Source organism: Agelaius tricolor, unplaced genomic scaffold (genome assembly GCF_023055355.1).
Source record: "Agelaius tricolor isolate 1412-34295 unplaced genomic scaffold, bAgeTri1.0.p SCAF_20, whole genome shotgun sequence".
Classification (NCBI taxonomy): domain Eukaryota; kingdom Metazoa; phylum Chordata; class Aves; order Passeriformes; family Icteridae; genus Agelaius; species Agelaius tricolor.
In genome coordinates, this window is record NW_027269280.1 from 6948127 (window position 1) to 6964927 (window position 16801).

Here is a 16801-nt window from a genome sequence, read left to right on the forward strand (position 1 = left end):
GTTTGCACAGGGAAAAAATAGGGAATTCCCATATATTTTTGTCCCATTTAATCTACCTAACACATTGGCTAGAGGGTTTGGCTAGTTTATTCCAGAATAATTCATTTAAAAAAGAATAAAGGTGAGTATTACTCAGTTTTGTTGAAAAGAATACTTCTCTTTGCTAGCTCCATAATAGTTTTTTTTACATTTTTCCCCCATGCAATTGTGATTGGAATGATTTTTCCACTCTCTTCAGTGAGTGTTTGGAGTGCTTATCCCATTCACTGCTTGGTTACAGAGCACAGAATCACAGCAGCAAACCCTGCTCTGCACAAGGGTGAATCCAGGCCCATGCATGAGGGATGAGGTTTTCTGTCATTAAAAGTGGCAGCATAGCTCTCCAAAGTAATAATAGCTGTTAGGAACAAAATAAATGCCATAAGTAATACTATTTCAAAACTAATCCTAGTCAATATTTACAGCTGAGAGTATTAAAGTGCTTTATTCCACCCAGAGCTTTCAGAATTCCTTAACTCTGCGCTGTGACTTTTTGGAAGAGTTTAGGTAGAAGTTATTTGTGTTCCTGGGGGGGGAAAAAATGAAAATATGAGAACTTTAAAACAGTTGCTTCAGCTCTAAGAGGAGGAAAATATTTTATACATTCTTTGAAGGTACAAAATATAATACAAATACCTTTTTAGCAGTTAATTTTAGTGATCTGCCTAAAAAGAAAGTAAAAAAAAAAACCTAATCAAACAAAAAAACTTCAAAAGGCAGGTCAGGAACTGAAGTCTGCCCTGGAGTACCAGCAGCACCCACCTGCAGGCACTGGGCTTCAGCATCTTCTAGTGCCAGAAGACATCACCTTTAAATAGCTGGTAAATCAGCTCTGTTCTGAGAATAAGCAGCACTGTTCAATATTTCGTGTTCATCAGGAGCAGGGCCTCTCTCACCACATATGTGTGTGTGTGTATATATACATATATATATATACATATATATATATATATATATATATATATATATATATATATATAAAATGTGTGTATGTACAGTCCATGCTACAGCCAGGGTGTCTGCTGCAGTCCTGTGAATAGCTGCCCTTATGCTGCTGCAGCAGTGATGGACCTGGAAGGAAACACAAACTCCCACAGAAACCTCCTCTGGCAGCAGTTGGACAAACCTGGTGAGCAAAGTCTGGTCTTTGGTTACACAACAAGTAATGGTGTAAACAACCACCTCATCTTCAGTCTCAGAGAAATTGGGACGGATCTAAAAAGTATTGTTTGCTTTTCTGCTCTTCTGCCACCACCAGGGTACCCCACAGGCTCTGAGGCACAATTCAGGCTTTCAGCAAAACAAATCAAGTGTTGTTACACCATAGAAATGAGTGGTTAAACATGCTTTTATTGAAAAAGCCACTTTTTCCAGCCCTTCAAATGTAACTATTGTCAATAATTGAACACAAGTACTTTTCAAAAGTAGATTTTAGTATTTCGAACTTTAGAAATGTAATAAGTAACAGAACATTAAATTACAATGTATATGAATTTAATGCAGTGGAAGTTATTGTTAGAGTACTGAAGAATTCTAAATATTTTTAAAACCATAAATATATTAATCTCTTCCCTTTGACTCAAGTAGCATTAATTTAAACAACAACAACAACAACAAAAAATACCCACCAAAAAAGAACCAACCAACATGGAGCCAGACTTAGGCACTGAACAGAGTCTGGAAATAATAAATGCAGAGACTTGTTTGCTGTTCATGTTTGAGTCAACTGCTAAAGGGCAAATGTGTTTTTGCTTCCACTGCTACCAGCTGCACAGCTTCTATGTCTAGGTAGACATGTAAACACACAGAGAAAATATAAGGCAAAACCTATAGTCTTGTGTTGCATATCTCAGACATTAATGGTGGCAAATGGAAGCTGTAACAGCAGGTGAAATCATAAATAATTCAGTTAAATATTTCAGCAATCAGTCTTAAATGCCTTCACAGAGAAGGATTAAGATAACTGGATGCACACTGCAGCTAATACAGGGGAAGACTTGTGCAGGAGATTTCTTTCTGGCACCTGTTTTTATGACATACTATTGCTTTAAAACAATGTGCTGTCTCAGCTGCAAAATGCAGCTTCAGAGGGAATTGTTTCATTTAAGAAAGAAAAACAATTCTGAATTGTGGGACAAACATGCAGGAGTCTCTTACAAAGATAGGAAAATATCACCAGGAGGAAATTAAAATACTGATGGGGTTATTAAAGGCAATAGGACCAGCAGGCTTCCCTTTGGTTCAGTGTTCATTGAATGCCCTGGATTTGTACTCAGGGAGGCACAGCCATGTAGGGTTCATTTCTAAAGAAAGAGAGCACTCAAAGTTTGCCCCACCTTAATTTTGTCTTTCAAGTCTTGCCTGCTAAAGGAAGGGGAATAGTTCTCTAGTCAATGTGCGTTACCAGCAATAAACAGCTGGTGAATGTAGGATCAGAGCAGCTGCAAATATCCAAGTGTTGGATGCTGAAGACTATTCCTAGTATTTCAGTGTTTTTGTACACATGCTCCTGTTGCCATGAGGAGTCATTTAATGTAGTGGACTGAGGTGTTCTAAGCCTATGTAGACCTAACAAAGATAAAGCTACATCAGACTTTAATAGAACAAGCATCTGGTATTGGGTTGCTCAGCTTGTCTGTACACTTCTCTAAAGAGTTAGGAGATGAGATAATCTTGCTCTTTAATATTAGAGTTGCTAATGCTTGGTAAGCTTTGTGCTAGACTGTAGAAGTTATGAAATACTTAAAATGAAGTTTACAAAACTGTATGCAAACATGCATGATTGAATTCTTATCCTTGGCTTGGCAAGGCTTGGATTGTACAGGCAGAGCTATAAGCAGGAGCTAACTCAGAGCTCCCAACAGAAAGACTCAAGTGATGCCACAGGGACAGGGGACTGATTTACATTTCAGATATAAACCACAGGGTGACTGCCCCAGGTTACTTTCATTCCCATCCCAGAAAAGGGGTTCTGCAGTCTGAAGTACCTTTTCAGAGGATGCGTTCTGGTACAAACTACATCCAAGTCTCATGGAGAAGAGATGAGGTTAGTGAGCTGAAGGGGAGATGGCATCTGTGCTGTGGTTTGTATCCTTGTAATCTCAGTCCCAACGTGTGGGAAGGAAAGATTGCTCTCAACAAAGCTGCCAAACGTGACTGCCACTCTCAGCTGCTGGGCACAGCTTCTGCTCTGCTCATGTCCCTGTTCCCCCTGGGTTTGGGAACTGATGTTCCAATCTTTCCCAGTTCATCACTGGACTGAAGCTTGGCACAGCGTGGGAGCAGCGGGGGTCTCGCAGTTCTGGGAGGGCTCAGCAGTGTTGGCGTCCCCACCTGCTGAGCTCTGCTGGTCCCTGGAGGAGCTGGGGGCCTTCCCATGGCCTTTGTATGCCGTGGGGGATTTAGCCCACAGGGGAAGGCTGGATGTGAAGGGGGCAGAGCTGTTCCTCTCCGCAGTCAGAACCACCGGCTGCTTCTCTGGCACGGCTGGAGCATACACAGCATTTTGCTCTGACAGGTGATCTCCACACTGACTAAGGTGTTCTGCCAGGACCAGAGGCTGCTGATCATCCCCTTCTTCAGAAATAACAAAAACTGGTTTGTTTTTATCTGTTTCTACCATAAGCTCCTTTGTTTTTGAACCGTTGACCAAGTTGATTTTCAGTGGGTTGGAGCTCTCTAGAAGATTTTTGGGGCTTTGGCTGTTAACTGGAGATGCTGCCCCTAGATGTCTTGAGGGATCCAAGGACCTCACATGTTTGCTGTCAGGGGAACTGGCTAAAAATCCAAAATAAGGGTTTCCAAATCTGGATTTCTTCAAATTGCAGGAGGTTAACTTTCGCTGCCTCTGTGCAGACAGAGTGAGGGGATACGAGGCATTACTGGCAGATGAATCAGAGTAAACAGTCTCTGATGCTCCCTCTATCTCAGTGGCTGAGATTACCTTTCTGGTTGGCACACCTTGGGGTCTTGCAGCTGTAGAAAAACCCTGCACAAAATAGTACAAAATTAGCAGACATGCTATGAAAAGCAGCTCTCTCTTGAAATTTTGATCCCAAGAGAACTAAAAGTTAAAATTCCTGGTTATTTTAGAGATAAGATGCATTCTTTAGCAAAAACCTATGTTATTACCTTAAAAAGGAAGAAACATCCTTTATTAGCTCTGTGACAAGCTGTTGTTTTGATGACTACAGTCAGTGAGACCCAGATATCCCTGCCACACCTACGGATTCCTTGCAGTGCAATAATAATACACCAATTATAATAAATTCAAGGCATAACCAGGGGAAAAAAGCACATGTCAGAACACTCAATGAGATAATCTTGTCTGAAGGCAATTTTTAATGTTCTTCTGGACTGGGGATAATTTCTTAACCAGGTGCCAACTGCTGGAAAATACAGCTGCTTAACATTTTAGGAAAGCCTGGCTAAATTACAATATAATTAGGCAGAGACATTCCCATGCACCGAGGAAGATGGACTGAGATGTGTTTGCACTGCAGGACAGAGAGGTGAGGCACTGACCAAGGGGAAAAACGTGGCCCATCAGTGAACAGTGGGGAAATAGAGGAGCTGAGACCCCAACACCCTCCCCTCCCTGCAGGACTCACACTGCTGTCAACCAGCTTTGTGAAGGGGCTGTTGGTGCTCCAGCTGCACCATTTCTTCTGGAGCTGTGGTATTGGAGCCAGGAGGTCGTGGAAGGTGCGGGCGCTCCAGGTGCGCTGCCGGGGACAGGGATTCTCCAGCTGCACATTCCCCTTCTCGGCAGCCCCTGCGGCTGCGGGGTGCGAGCTCAGCCAGTCAGACACAGAGCCCGGGCTTGTGACGCTTCTTTTCAGGTTTTTGTCCTGAAAATGGTAAATAAAGATCACTTATAGGCATCTTTCATCAAAACATTTTTAAAACACTTTGAAAACAGGCCGTTGGTGCAAGAGACTTGCACTAACAGTCAGGTTAGATTCAGTCGTTCTCAGAGGAGTCAGGAATGCAACTTCTCATCATTTCTCTTCCAGTGTGCTGGCTGAAGCTCGCTGGCTTCCCTGGAGGAAAGTTTTACCCTGCTCTCCCAGTTTCGGGTTTAAAGCTGAAGTGGGAAATTTCAGTTACGTAAGATATAGTCCTACAACCCTCACTAAATATATGAAATATCTACAGCTTAATTTTACTGGAAGTATTTGACAGATCAGAGTCATAAACTTCACTGTGTAAAACAGAATTCTTCCACTCTGCTTGGTTCTTGGAAGGCTCCAGGTGTGTCTGTCTGGGGAAATAAAACTTAAGGAGGATGGAGTCTACTGAAAGAAATCCAGAAGCAAGCAAGAAAATCAGAAGTCTCAAAAATGCACAGGTTGGGGGGAAAAGACTGAAGTAAGTGATGCTCTTTATCCTATGTAAGGGAAGTATTAAAAATAATGAAAAATAAAGAGAAAGGAAATAATCTATTTTCAGTGTCTGTGCTGAATAGAACAAGAAGCACAAGAACTGGATTGGAGCCAAGGGAATTTGCATTGCACATAAAAAAATGCTCTTCAGGTGGACAACATGCCTTAGGAGTAGAACAAGACATCCAGACAGCTGTAAAATTTGCATCATCAGAAGGTGATGATGCAAAGAATAGAATGCTGTCAGAATGCATCAGAATAGAATGCTGTCACCAGCCCTGTGAAGATCAGAGTTGATCAGACATGGGAATGGACTATAGGCAAACATCTCTTCCATACTTTATAAGTTCTGATGTTGCATTTGAAATCGCAATTTTTATCCTTAATATTGATATGAGCTTAGAGCCAGGAAAGTTAGAGAATTCCTGACATTCCTGTGAATCTCCTTTCATTCTTACTAATACTTCACCTGTTATTTAAGCCTCCTGTTACACAACTCTATACATATTTTTAATTTTCAGCTGTGCGAATATGGTTGTCATGAGAAGAATGAAAAATCCATATTTCCAAAGTTTACACAGTCCTTAAAGAGTGTCTGAAATAAATCCCACAGTGTCCTGGATTTTAAATCCTGAGAAACCAGAAACATGTAATTTGATATTTCTGAGAATTTGAATCTCCCAAGTTTCTGCAAATCAAAGAAACTATTTAGTGAATGTGTCATATTGGAAATGGATGGGCAGAGAGGCAAGAAATTAGCACTAGATCAGAAAAAGAAACTCAGTAGGAAGCCAGGAGAGGCATCAGGCTCTGCATAAGTTGGTTTCAATATTAAGCTCCTAGTCTAAGATTTTATTAAAGGGACAATCTTTATTTATAAATTTTAAGCTGCCTGTCTTCTCCTTAGTGGCCCCTTCAGGCTGTCTTAGGATTTATTATTCTAATATTATTATAAATACTTCCAAACTGATGTAAAAATTAGCCTCTGGTTTTGAGATAGGTACACAGGAAGTAACTGGGAAGATGAACAGTGTATTTTTTAGACTTTGGAAAATGTTTTGGCAATAAATGTTTGTTAAACTTCCATGATCATACTCTTTACTCAAACCTTTGCATCTGAAACTTGCAGTGTCTGATCAGAAGACAAAGATCATAGTCATAAGTCATCCAAAGGGTGAATGGTGCCTTAAACCAAAGGGGATTTAGAAAGCCATGACTACTGGAGGACACCTGGAATCTCCCCAGAAGCCCTCCCACCCTCCATTTCCTCACACCAATCACAGAGGGGGTGTTTTGCTCTCCCAGCTCTTCCCTCATAACACAGGACTGGTGTCTTCAAATAGGTTTGAAAAGCTGCAGAGCAAAAGCTGCAGAGCAAAGCCAGTTAATCACTGGCCCAGGCCCAGCTGAGCTCAGGCTCACACTTGGTGGGCAGCAAGGACCAAGCAGCCAGACACAATTTCTCAGGGAAAAGGTCAAGATAATTTTTTTAATGAAAGCTCCTTATAATTTAACAAATTCTAGTCAAGCATTTTGTGTGAGGTGAGTCTGCTGGCATTATTTACTGTACTGTGAAGGCTCAGGATTTCACACACGTTTTCACAAGGGGATAACTGCTCAGCTCCTGCCAAGGAACGGGCTGGGCTCCAGCAGATATCTCATCCCACTGCCTCTGCTGGCCACAAAGCCACACACCACATCCTCTGTGAGGCCTGGAGGCTGGCTGGCCAGCAGCACTTCACACCCTAAAAATACACACCTAAAAATTCAACTGTAAACACGTCTGACATCCAGGAGCCCTCAGTATCGAGTGGCCTGATGAGAACCCCTTGGAGTGCAGGTTTGTAATTAGTCTGCTGTGCTCAGTTTTCACAGCCCTGGAGAGGATGGTCTTCAGCTGTGGGGAAAGACCCAGGGCTTTTAAAAAGGTCCTGCCATGCTTCCAGCCTTGGTTCCTTGCAGAATTTGGTTGGGAGTATTGCCTCACTTGTGTGCTGCATGGGCATCACTGAGGAGATGCTTTCTGACTTAATAATGTGTTTAATTCTTTGGGTTACTTTCACTGTTTTAACACTCTTTTATTTTTATTTTTTTTTAATGTATAAATGCCCTCTGAAGGTTGCTTGCAGAAGCAATGTCAGAATAGAAATGGGGGGGTTGTGTGTATTTTTTCCTTCTGACTAAAGTGGGGAAAAGGGGCTGGAAAATGGGTTTTCCTCCTTGCTAGAAGCTGGGTGTGTGTGGGGCTGCCACCAGGTGAAGCTCTCTGCTCTGGAAAGGACCAGGTTTGTTCAAGGGTGCCCACTCTGGCTACAACTCCCAGTGCCCTGCTCCACAGAAGGCCACATTCAGGCAAGGGAAGGCTCCAGAGCTGTTTTCCCTTCTTTCCCTCTCTCTCTTCATCAGGGTGGCAGCTGGAGGAAAGCTCAGCACGTGTCTTACACCAGTGTAGGAAAATCCTGACCAGCCTGGCCTCCTGGCTAATTTCCTAATCAAGTGCAGGGATACAGAATGCTTTTGTTTTGTAAACTGTGACAGAAGTATTACACGGCCTGTCCTGGGCATGTGAGTTCCTTGTGCTGGTTGTTTATCCTCTTGTGGGAAAAAGAGACAGGGCACTGGAGAAGAGAGTATTGAGCTGGGAAAGGCTTTAGCAGACTCTGCAATGGATGTGCTCTGTCTGCACTCACTCAGGGCTGAAGAGGTGACAGCCAGACCTGAGGCTTCTGAGCCATCATCTGTTTCTAAACAAATAAAGGGCCAGGATTCCAGGGGAAATAGCTAAAATAAGAGAGAACCTGCTGAATCAATTCAGGTTTCTGTCTGTGAATCTGAGAGGGCCTCGGTGCTTTCACTTGAAGTATTTGATTTTTTTGGAGCCTAAGCTGTTAATTCACATCAGCTTGGTGAGACCCTCTGCCAAGCTGAGGAGCTGAGTAACTTCCCTGATCACTTGGAGGGGTGGGCAGGGGTAGGTCTGACCCTCAGGTCCTTCAGTTGCTGCAGGTGGTAATTTTAATGGAACATCAGCTTTGCCAATTAACATTTCTGCAGGTTGGTCCTACTGTCTGCTGGAAAACATCTCCTTTATTTGCTAGTAGGGTTCTGCATTTGCTCTTCCCAAAGCTGGGAAGATACAGGCTCAGGGGATCACTTCACATCATTTGATAGCAGCTCAGCCTGAGGGGTAAGAGAACTGCCTGGTTCAGGCCCTGCCTTTCTAGAAAGTGGGCATTAGGCAAAAAATGGACAAGTGCTGTCCAAGAGGGATGTCCTGCAGCCTGCTGGAGATGCTGGGGATGTACCTGTATCCTGTAGGTGGTAAAGCTCAGCCCACTGGTGCCAGGTCCAGCAGAAATGATAAACACTTCATCACTCCCAGTCTCCGTGGTCACTGCAGAGATGGAGGAGGGCACATCTGGGTCAGTGTCCTGAGGAGACCGTTCTGTGCTGCCTCTGCAGGAAGTGACTGAGAAAGGAAGAAAATCAATAAAGACTCATTGCAAGAGTCCAAGACATCTGTTTCCAACTCCTCCCTCCCTCACCAGACAATCTAGAACAGCCTTTGGCTGGCTGCTGCACCAGCCAGAACAAAACTCAAGTCAACAGTTTGGTCTCCTGAAACTGCAAGCTTTTAAAAACAAAACAAAAGAGGAGAAGAGAAACACCCTTGGGTTTGCTTTCTAATAAAAACAGACATGAACTGAAATTCCTTGTGTTAAACACATGAGGTTGTCCTGCAGATCAGAAACTTACAAACTCGCTCAACTCATTATTTATTTTTATTTACTCATACCTGCTAATATTGGGAGCTGTAGCTTTTGGTTAAACCCCAGTGAATCTGCTCCCACAGGCAGCCTGTGCTCCAGGGGCTGCCATGGAGGGGATGTGTGTCTGCACGTGTCCCCAAGGCCTGTCACCTAGTCCAGGCAAGGAGAACTCCAGCCACAACCTCCTCAAGAAGGAGATGGGCAGGTGTCGTGGCTGGGAGTACAGAATTAGCTTTTTGTGGAGACACCCTTGTGAGAGCTGAGTGTGTGGGGGCTGATGGTTCACTGGGAAACTGATGGAAACACAGCAGAAAGTTCCTCCCTGTTGGCCTCCTCTAACCAAAAGGGGCACTGGGGCAGCTCATGTGTTGTGACTCAAAACTGCAGCACGTGACATTCTCTGCAGCTTGGCTGGGATGTTTTTTCCTGGAAGGACACTGTGAGGTAAATGTCACCCAAAGCACCTCCATCCATACAGACCCACAGGAACAGGGGGCTGAGGAGCTGGAGCTGGCCAGAGACAATCTGAGCTTTGTAAAACCCCTCCTTTCTGGACAAAGTTAGGCCCAGGGCAGGTGCATCTCTTCCCCAGCTGATGGGTCTGTGCAGGTTGTTTGTAGCAGCCCGAGCCCAACACGTTTGCTCTGCTAACCCAGTGTCTGTGCAGTGCCATGTGCTGTGACAGCTTGTGCTGGAGCTGCGCCTGCAGGAGCTCCTTGCCAGGGGAATTACCCTGGCAGGGAGGGGGAGCAGCAAGGGACAGTGCCCACAACAGAGCCTTTCTGCTGTGGAGCTGCTCCCCAGCTGTGCACGGGCGGGACAGCGGCAGGGCGGAGGGCAAGGAAGGCTCTGATGAAAGATCTGATGGAGTGGCCGGGGCTCGGGGCTGCCCCGACCCACGCCCCGCACTCACCCGCCTGCTCCCGGCTCACAGAGTGGTTGTTGTTTTCATTCTCCCGGCTTGGCACCACCAGCTGGAGCTCATTGATATCGACAGTGGAGTTCTGGATCCTGTTCTACAACTCAGAACATGCCCCAGTAAACATCGTCAGACAAACAGTGCAACAGCCAACATGAAAGAGAGAAACAGCAATTGCCGAAGCCATTAGCACTAACCTCCTGGTCACTGCATGCGTTGGATGAGCTCCTTTTGGGGCACGTTCTCTGCCTGGAAAGGAGAGACAGCAACAACAACAACAAGCCCTCGAGTGAGTTAAAGATCCACAGCGGGAAAGTTCTCGGCTCTGCTCATCCTGCGAGGGGAACCCAGCAGGTTATGAGCATCCAAAATACTTGCCAAGACTCAAGGCAGCAAGGCCTGTAAACAAGGGGAGAAAATGATATGCTCATGTGGTGGAAAGGCAGCTGAAGAAGAGAAGAAGCTGTCATCTTCTTCCTCTGCTCGTGCAAAAGCAGGAGCAGAGCCCAGACCTGTGCCGAGTCCCACCAGGGTCCCCCTGGCAGCTGCTCTTTCACATCAGTGACTGAACAGCAGGACTGAGATCCTTCAGTCTGGGCTGTGACATCCCTCTTGTCCTGCTAGACAGAATATTTAATCTGCATAGCTAACACTGCATACTGGGTTATATTTAGCAAGCAGAGAGCATCAGATGCTGCTCATTTGTGTGACTGTTTGACTAAAAGGCAGTGCTGTGGCAGATGATGATGGGATGAACGTGCCTCTTGGCTGAAGGGAGACACATGCATGTTCTTAGCCATTTTTTCACATTTTTACTAAAACAGATTATGAAACAACTAGAGTTATAAACTTTTGGACAAATAAGACTTAAAGACATCACAAAGAAAGGCTGGCACTGGTGGACCTGATAATGACTGAAACAAGGGCAGTCTGTGCCCAATGGTTCTCCAGGGGACAGTGCAGGCACGGGGGAGCATTAGGCACTGACTGATGGGGTGAAACCCAGGTTATTGCAAAGGCAGATTCTCACCCCAGGTGATGGCAGGGCAGCTTGAAGGGGGAGAGATGGCAACACTGAAGTCTTGATGGAATCACTGCACACTCAAGGGTTGGGAGGGTATGCAGACCCAAAGTGCTGCTGCAATTCATGGGTTGCAACCATACAGCCAAAGTTTGACTGCATGGGACAGGATTAAAATTAAATAAGACGGACGTATCTGTTGTTCCTGGGGCTTGGGAAAGAAAATAAAAAATCCCCCATTACTCGAGCCAGGCTTCATGGCCAAAAGTAATTAGAATTATTGGCCAACTAACAACTGAAGCTTTCATTCCCTCCCCAAGTAGAAAACAAAAGCTGCAGTGTGGCAGAGACTTGGAGTTTCCCCAGAGAGCTTTGCCCTGCTCAATGCAATGAGCCTGAGCAGATACTGCTGATGACTTGGTGCACTGGAGTGGCAGTGGGTGCCAAGCCCATCCCAGGCCATTTCTACTCCTGGCAAGGCTGAGCCTGCTACTTTTAGCTAAGCAAGAGCAGCAGATAGAAATGGAAAAAAAAAAATCAACAGCTGAACCTGGTACCAGAGGAATAAATAAAGTATAAAGAGAAAAGAAAGTTGAAGGCAAGTTTACAAGGCCAAGAGCTTCCAGGTTCCTCTTGGCATCCTCTGCAGTGCCCAGGCCAGCCAGGACAGCGTCCCTGGGCCTCAGGAGGCTGGGCCCAGTTCTGAGTGTGCTGCACTGCTGAAGCAGCATCATCTCCCCCCAGCCCACCCTGACATTTTCTACAGAGAGGACAGACTGTGGCTAATACACATAGGACACCTCATTCCAAGCCCCTATTTAGGACAAGAGGCATAAAATAGAGCTTGATGGGCTCAATCTAAAAGAAGTTTAATGCTTAATGGCCTCAGCAGTCTTATTCTGAGCTGCATTAAAAACCCACAGCTGCCAGTTGTAGGCAAGCTCCAGCCAGGGCCAGGGTTCTGGGGCCAGAGACCAATGCCCTTGCAGCAGCTAGCTCAGTAAAGAGGGAGAAAAGGTGCAACACAGGGGAGGTAACTCAGCACAGGTCATGGCATCACTGCCACCTGGTCCCCCTTAAAAGCTCTAAGTCTGACAAAAAATAAAGTGGTGTAATCAAGGCTTCCCAGGAACAGCATGCAGGGAGTACAGGAGGCTGGGACAGTAAACACCCTGTCAAGAGGCTAAAGGAGTAGGGGTAGACTCTATTTATATTCAGTCAATAGCTGGCTAAGGTATAGACATCTTCTTTAAAAAAAACAAAACAACAACAACAACAACCAAAAAAAAGAGTTGTAGAGCAATGAAGAGGCATAAATGCCAGTGTTAAAAGAGGCAAGCCTAATCCTGTGCCATAGGGACCCCTGTAGGATGTGTTCCCAGTGGCCAAAACACAAAAACATTGGTGTGTGGGGCTGAAGCCCTGTGGACTGTTTTTTCTGTTGGTCAGCAAGAGCAGAACATTATTTTGTAAACATCTAACAAGCAGAAAGCCAAACTGTGAATGTGAGCAGCATAGCCTGACTTTCTAAACAGGCTTTGCAGAGGAAACCTCAGCCAGTGGAGCCTCAGATTGCTGGTGCACTTTTTGGGTTGAATAATACTCTGCTTCATGGATTGTTACAGTGAAATTAAATAGGGGTATTGGAGCAGGAACAGCCTACTCAATATGTGTATCAGCCCAGACTGCTGCCATAGCAAAGGGAGCCTGTTTCTGTCTCTTCTGAAGATTGGCAAGGGTATAAAAATAAAGTATTTGGTATCTGGAAGACATTTTCCACCAGACTTTTTCCTTTAGAGCTAGCAAAAAATTGTGGTCTAAATTAGTGCTCTGCGAGCTCTTTAAAAACAAAAAGGTTAGTTAAATGTAGTACATGCAAATTTAACTCTTACAGCTACAAAAAGCTCAGACCCTGAAAGCAGGAATTTCTATGTATACAGAACAGAGATGATATTTAAGCTTCACCACTGTGCCTGTGTTCTCTGGTGCCCAGTGTGATGGGTGTGCATTTCATGTTTATTCTGCCAGAGCTAAAATGCAGCCTCCATCAGGAGAAGGAAAAGCAAACTGCTCTGCCAAACCAGCCCCAGTGCTGAGGGGCTCTGGGCAATGCTGAGACTCTGGGGCTGGAGGATTCACACTGGATGAGGCAGAGGATGCAGGAAGGGAGAAACCAGAGCAGCTGCTTGATGGCTCTGGGAAATGAACGCTCCTGCCAATATCCAGCCCAGAGTGGAGCCCTGCGAGGAGCACTGTTTGTTTCAGTTTACCTGATGTTTTCATGGAAGTCAAATCATTTGGAAAACTATGTTTATTTTGACAAAAACGTGGGGAGAATGGGCTCTGTTTTGAATTTGTTGGAAGGGAGAGAAATAAATCACGGTCTCTCCAAAAATGTTTTCACTAGGGAGTTAGAAAAATGCAAACATATGCTGGGGGGCGGAGAAGTGTTCCTTGGATAGATATAGAGAAAAGAAATACATAAAAGAAAAGCAATTGACTATGGAGGCATGCTTGTGTAACTGTTAGCATTTAACTAGTTAGCATCAGGACCTGGAAATCCACAACCCAGCCTGACCATCAGCTCATTTGACTGGATTGCTTTGGATTGCATTTGGGAACAATGAGAGCTACTGCAGCATGGCTCTGGGCTCTTCCCCAGCATCAAAGGGATGTGCAGATGACTTCTTAGCACACTGAATGCATTGGATTTAGAATTCCTGCACAGTCTTTTGGATAAAATATGCTACAGATGGGAAAATATTTTTAAATCTTAATTCTATGTGGTAATACTTTGGTTATTATTTACTTTTCTGCAGAGTGCTAGTGATGGTTAGTTAGAGCCAAACTGTGGGATCTCTGTGAAAAGATGCAGTGACTGTCAGCTCAGAGTGCTCAGGAGACTCAGGGAAGGATGATCTTTCTCTGCTGATTTTGTCCATCAGCCAGAAGCTGAGATTCAAAGGCACCACTGCCACTGAAACAAAAAATGCCCAGGAAACTCCTGACTGTTCAGGTATTTCTGCAGGAAAAAGAAAATAAATCTGAGGTACAGGAGCTGTAGAAGTAGGAAAGAAAACTGAGGAGCCTAGGGCAGGAGCAGTGAGGGGCATTGAGTCCCTCTGTACCCACTTCACCACATTTGGAGGACAGCAGGAGTTAGCAGAGCAAAGGAAAGGTCGCTCTTCTCTGTGATTGTAACTCTCCTCTGGTCATTTCCCTGTGGATAACATCACATGCTTCCAAGGCTCTGGCATCACCTTACCTGCAGGCTATGCAGAGGGCAGAGAGCAGAGCAAGAGCAAAGACAACAATCCCTGTTACAATTGCCAGCAGCATCATGTTTTCCTTCCTGCCCTGCCTCACAGCACCCACGGGGCCGGGGTCACTGATGTTCCTGTACTCGAACAGCATCGCAAAGCCTCGGCCCCGGTCCGTGGTGGTGATCAGCTCCATGATGACCTCGACCATTTCCAGAGATGAACCAAACACCAGGGTCTTGTTTACAGGGGAATTTGGGCCGCAGAAGCGAGAGGAAAACGTGATGAGATCAGAAACGTATAACACATCATGGGGACAGACATCCCCTGCTGACTGAGGGCTGGAGGAGATTTCCATGGGCAGTGCTGTTGAGGGAAGTGTCCAGCTCTCTGCTGTGACTTCATCTTTCTCACTAGCAGCTAGGTGGGCAAGCAACACCTTCCCTTCCAAATCCTCTCCTGTTTCCAGGCTACTGGTGTTTTGCCTCTGCATTGAGGCACTACCAGCCGCAGGGAATGGCAGCTCCTCTGGCTGAGCCTTGGTCATTGCTTTGGGTTCCTTCATCTGCTTCCACTGGTTTTCTTCAGATGCTTGCTTGGCTTCATTTTTTTTGGAGATGGTTCCTGGAAGTTCATCCAGGTGACCAGCAAGGTCCTTTGACTGGTCTCCAGTGCTGCTCAGGTTCTGAGCCACCTTCGATGTCGAGCTCCGGAGAGAGGGTTTTGTGGTGTGGACAGCAGAGTCCAGGTTTTCCTCAAGAGAAGGCATGTCCTTATTTTCTGTTGTAGCAGGGGCTGAGAAGCCATCCCAGGGGGTTGGAGTTTCACTAGAGCTCTCAAAAATGTCAAAGTCAAATATTTCCAAGATGAGATGGGTCCTCATGGGAATGAAGAACTGCCAGACACAGTGTGTCCCTGGGTAGTAGTTGTTTGGAAAACCTGGTGACAAAATCAGGCCTCTTTCCATTGATTCCACCACTGCACCACAGGAGTAATACACCTGGGAAATAAAACAAAGAATCTTACACCTTGCCATAGATTACACCCAGGATGCAGCCTGCCAGACCAATAGAAAGTCCAGCTCTTTTCTTTTCCTTCAGAGACTGGTTTAAGATACCCCCAAGACAGGGAAATTCATTAAGCTTGTGCAAGTCTTAGCTCCTACTTTTGTGGAGCATCAATCTAATACAGGAAGCCACTCTTAGAGACTATGGAAGTGTATATTGGATGGTCAACCTCCAAGAGAAATATAACCCACGTAAGTAATTCACATAATTCTCACTTCCTACTACTGATAATTTGTGCCGTTGGCAAACATACAACTTTTTGACCACACAAATGTGTTGCCCTAAACAGTTGGTTGTGTGAGAAAAACCTTAAGAAGCTAAAGGAAAAATGTGTCACAGCCTGTAAAACTCTGTGTTATTTTCATTACAAAAACATATTTATGTAAAAAAAGAACCTTTGCATTGATGATCACCCATGATTCATCCAACCAACTCATCTTCTGTTTCAAGGACATTCAGCCTTATTTACTTCAGTAAAATGTAGCTGCTTTTGATTGGGCAAATTGTCTCTTTTTCAAGTGCAAAGCCTCTCAAAATAGTGACAGCAGTTATCAGCTCTCACCAGTAAACCAGCAACCAACATGCATTTTACATAACACAGTGACAGTTCCATGTAAATCTGCTATTTCTTCCTTCTCCACAAATAGCCTCCAGCCTCCAAGGAGGAAGGAAGTCCATAAATGGTGGCCATAAAAACCACCATTCTGTGCTTTTCTAAAGGTGCATGAGGCTGCTTTTGCACATCATATTTACAACTACCTTCTCCCAAAGCCACTCTCAGAGCCTTTTTTCAAGATTCTTTCATAAATTTGCAGAGCACAGAGCCCAGTCTGTGCCTTAGACAATTGTTTTTGAAAAGGGAAAGAAAAAAAGACCCCAGAAGTGCTTAGGTCACAAGCCTGGCCTAGGAGCATGGGTTTACGAGCATTAATTGGAAAAGAAAGGGAATGCTTTGGGTTTGGTGTGGTTTTTTTATTGGAAATGATTAGTTGTCTTGGTCTGTTATCTATTTAAACACAAAAGAACTTGGCAGTAGAACAAACGAAGCTTATGAAGTCCATATAAAGCCACAAAGATCAAAATACTCCAGATTTTTTTTCTCTTGGCCCCTCCCCTTGGCTCATATTGAAATGGAAAGAAAAAAAAAAAAAGGAACACCAAATGTTAAAAGCTCCTAAATAGAAACAAAAAGCCAGACCTGTTCTATGAGGCACAACCTTTGTTTTCCAGCAGGTGCTGCTGATATTTTGGGGGATTTCAGGGTGGATGCAGGATGGCCACAGAAAAGGACCAAAACAGTAATGTGGGTGGAAACTGTGTTCTGTATTCAACTTGGAATCC

General features: G+C 44.8%; 1 protein-coding gene across 1 annotated transcript in view; it reads right to left on the bottom strand.

Moving 5' to 3' along the window:
- Positions 1 to 1369: 1369 nt before the first annotated feature.
- Positions 1370 to 16801, bottom strand: part of LOC139598674 (uncharacterized) — a 32079-nt gene continuing 16647 nt past the window's right edge. Inside the window, exons 2-7 of the mRNA XM_071445347.1 lie at positions 14399 to 15393; positions 10310 to 10361; positions 10107 to 10209; positions 8729 to 8892; positions 4650 to 4889; positions 1370 to 4027 (exon numbers count right to left, since the gene is read on the bottom strand). Of these exons, the coding sequence (XP_071301448.1) occupies positions 3290 to 4027; positions 4650 to 4889; positions 8729 to 8892; positions 10107 to 10209; positions 10310 to 10361; positions 14399 to 15393 (2292 nt within the window). The 3' untranslated portion in view covers positions 1370 to 3289. The remainder of the gene's footprint in view (positions 4028 to 4649; positions 4890 to 8728; positions 8893 to 10106; positions 10210 to 10309; positions 10362 to 14398; positions 15394 to 16801) is intronic.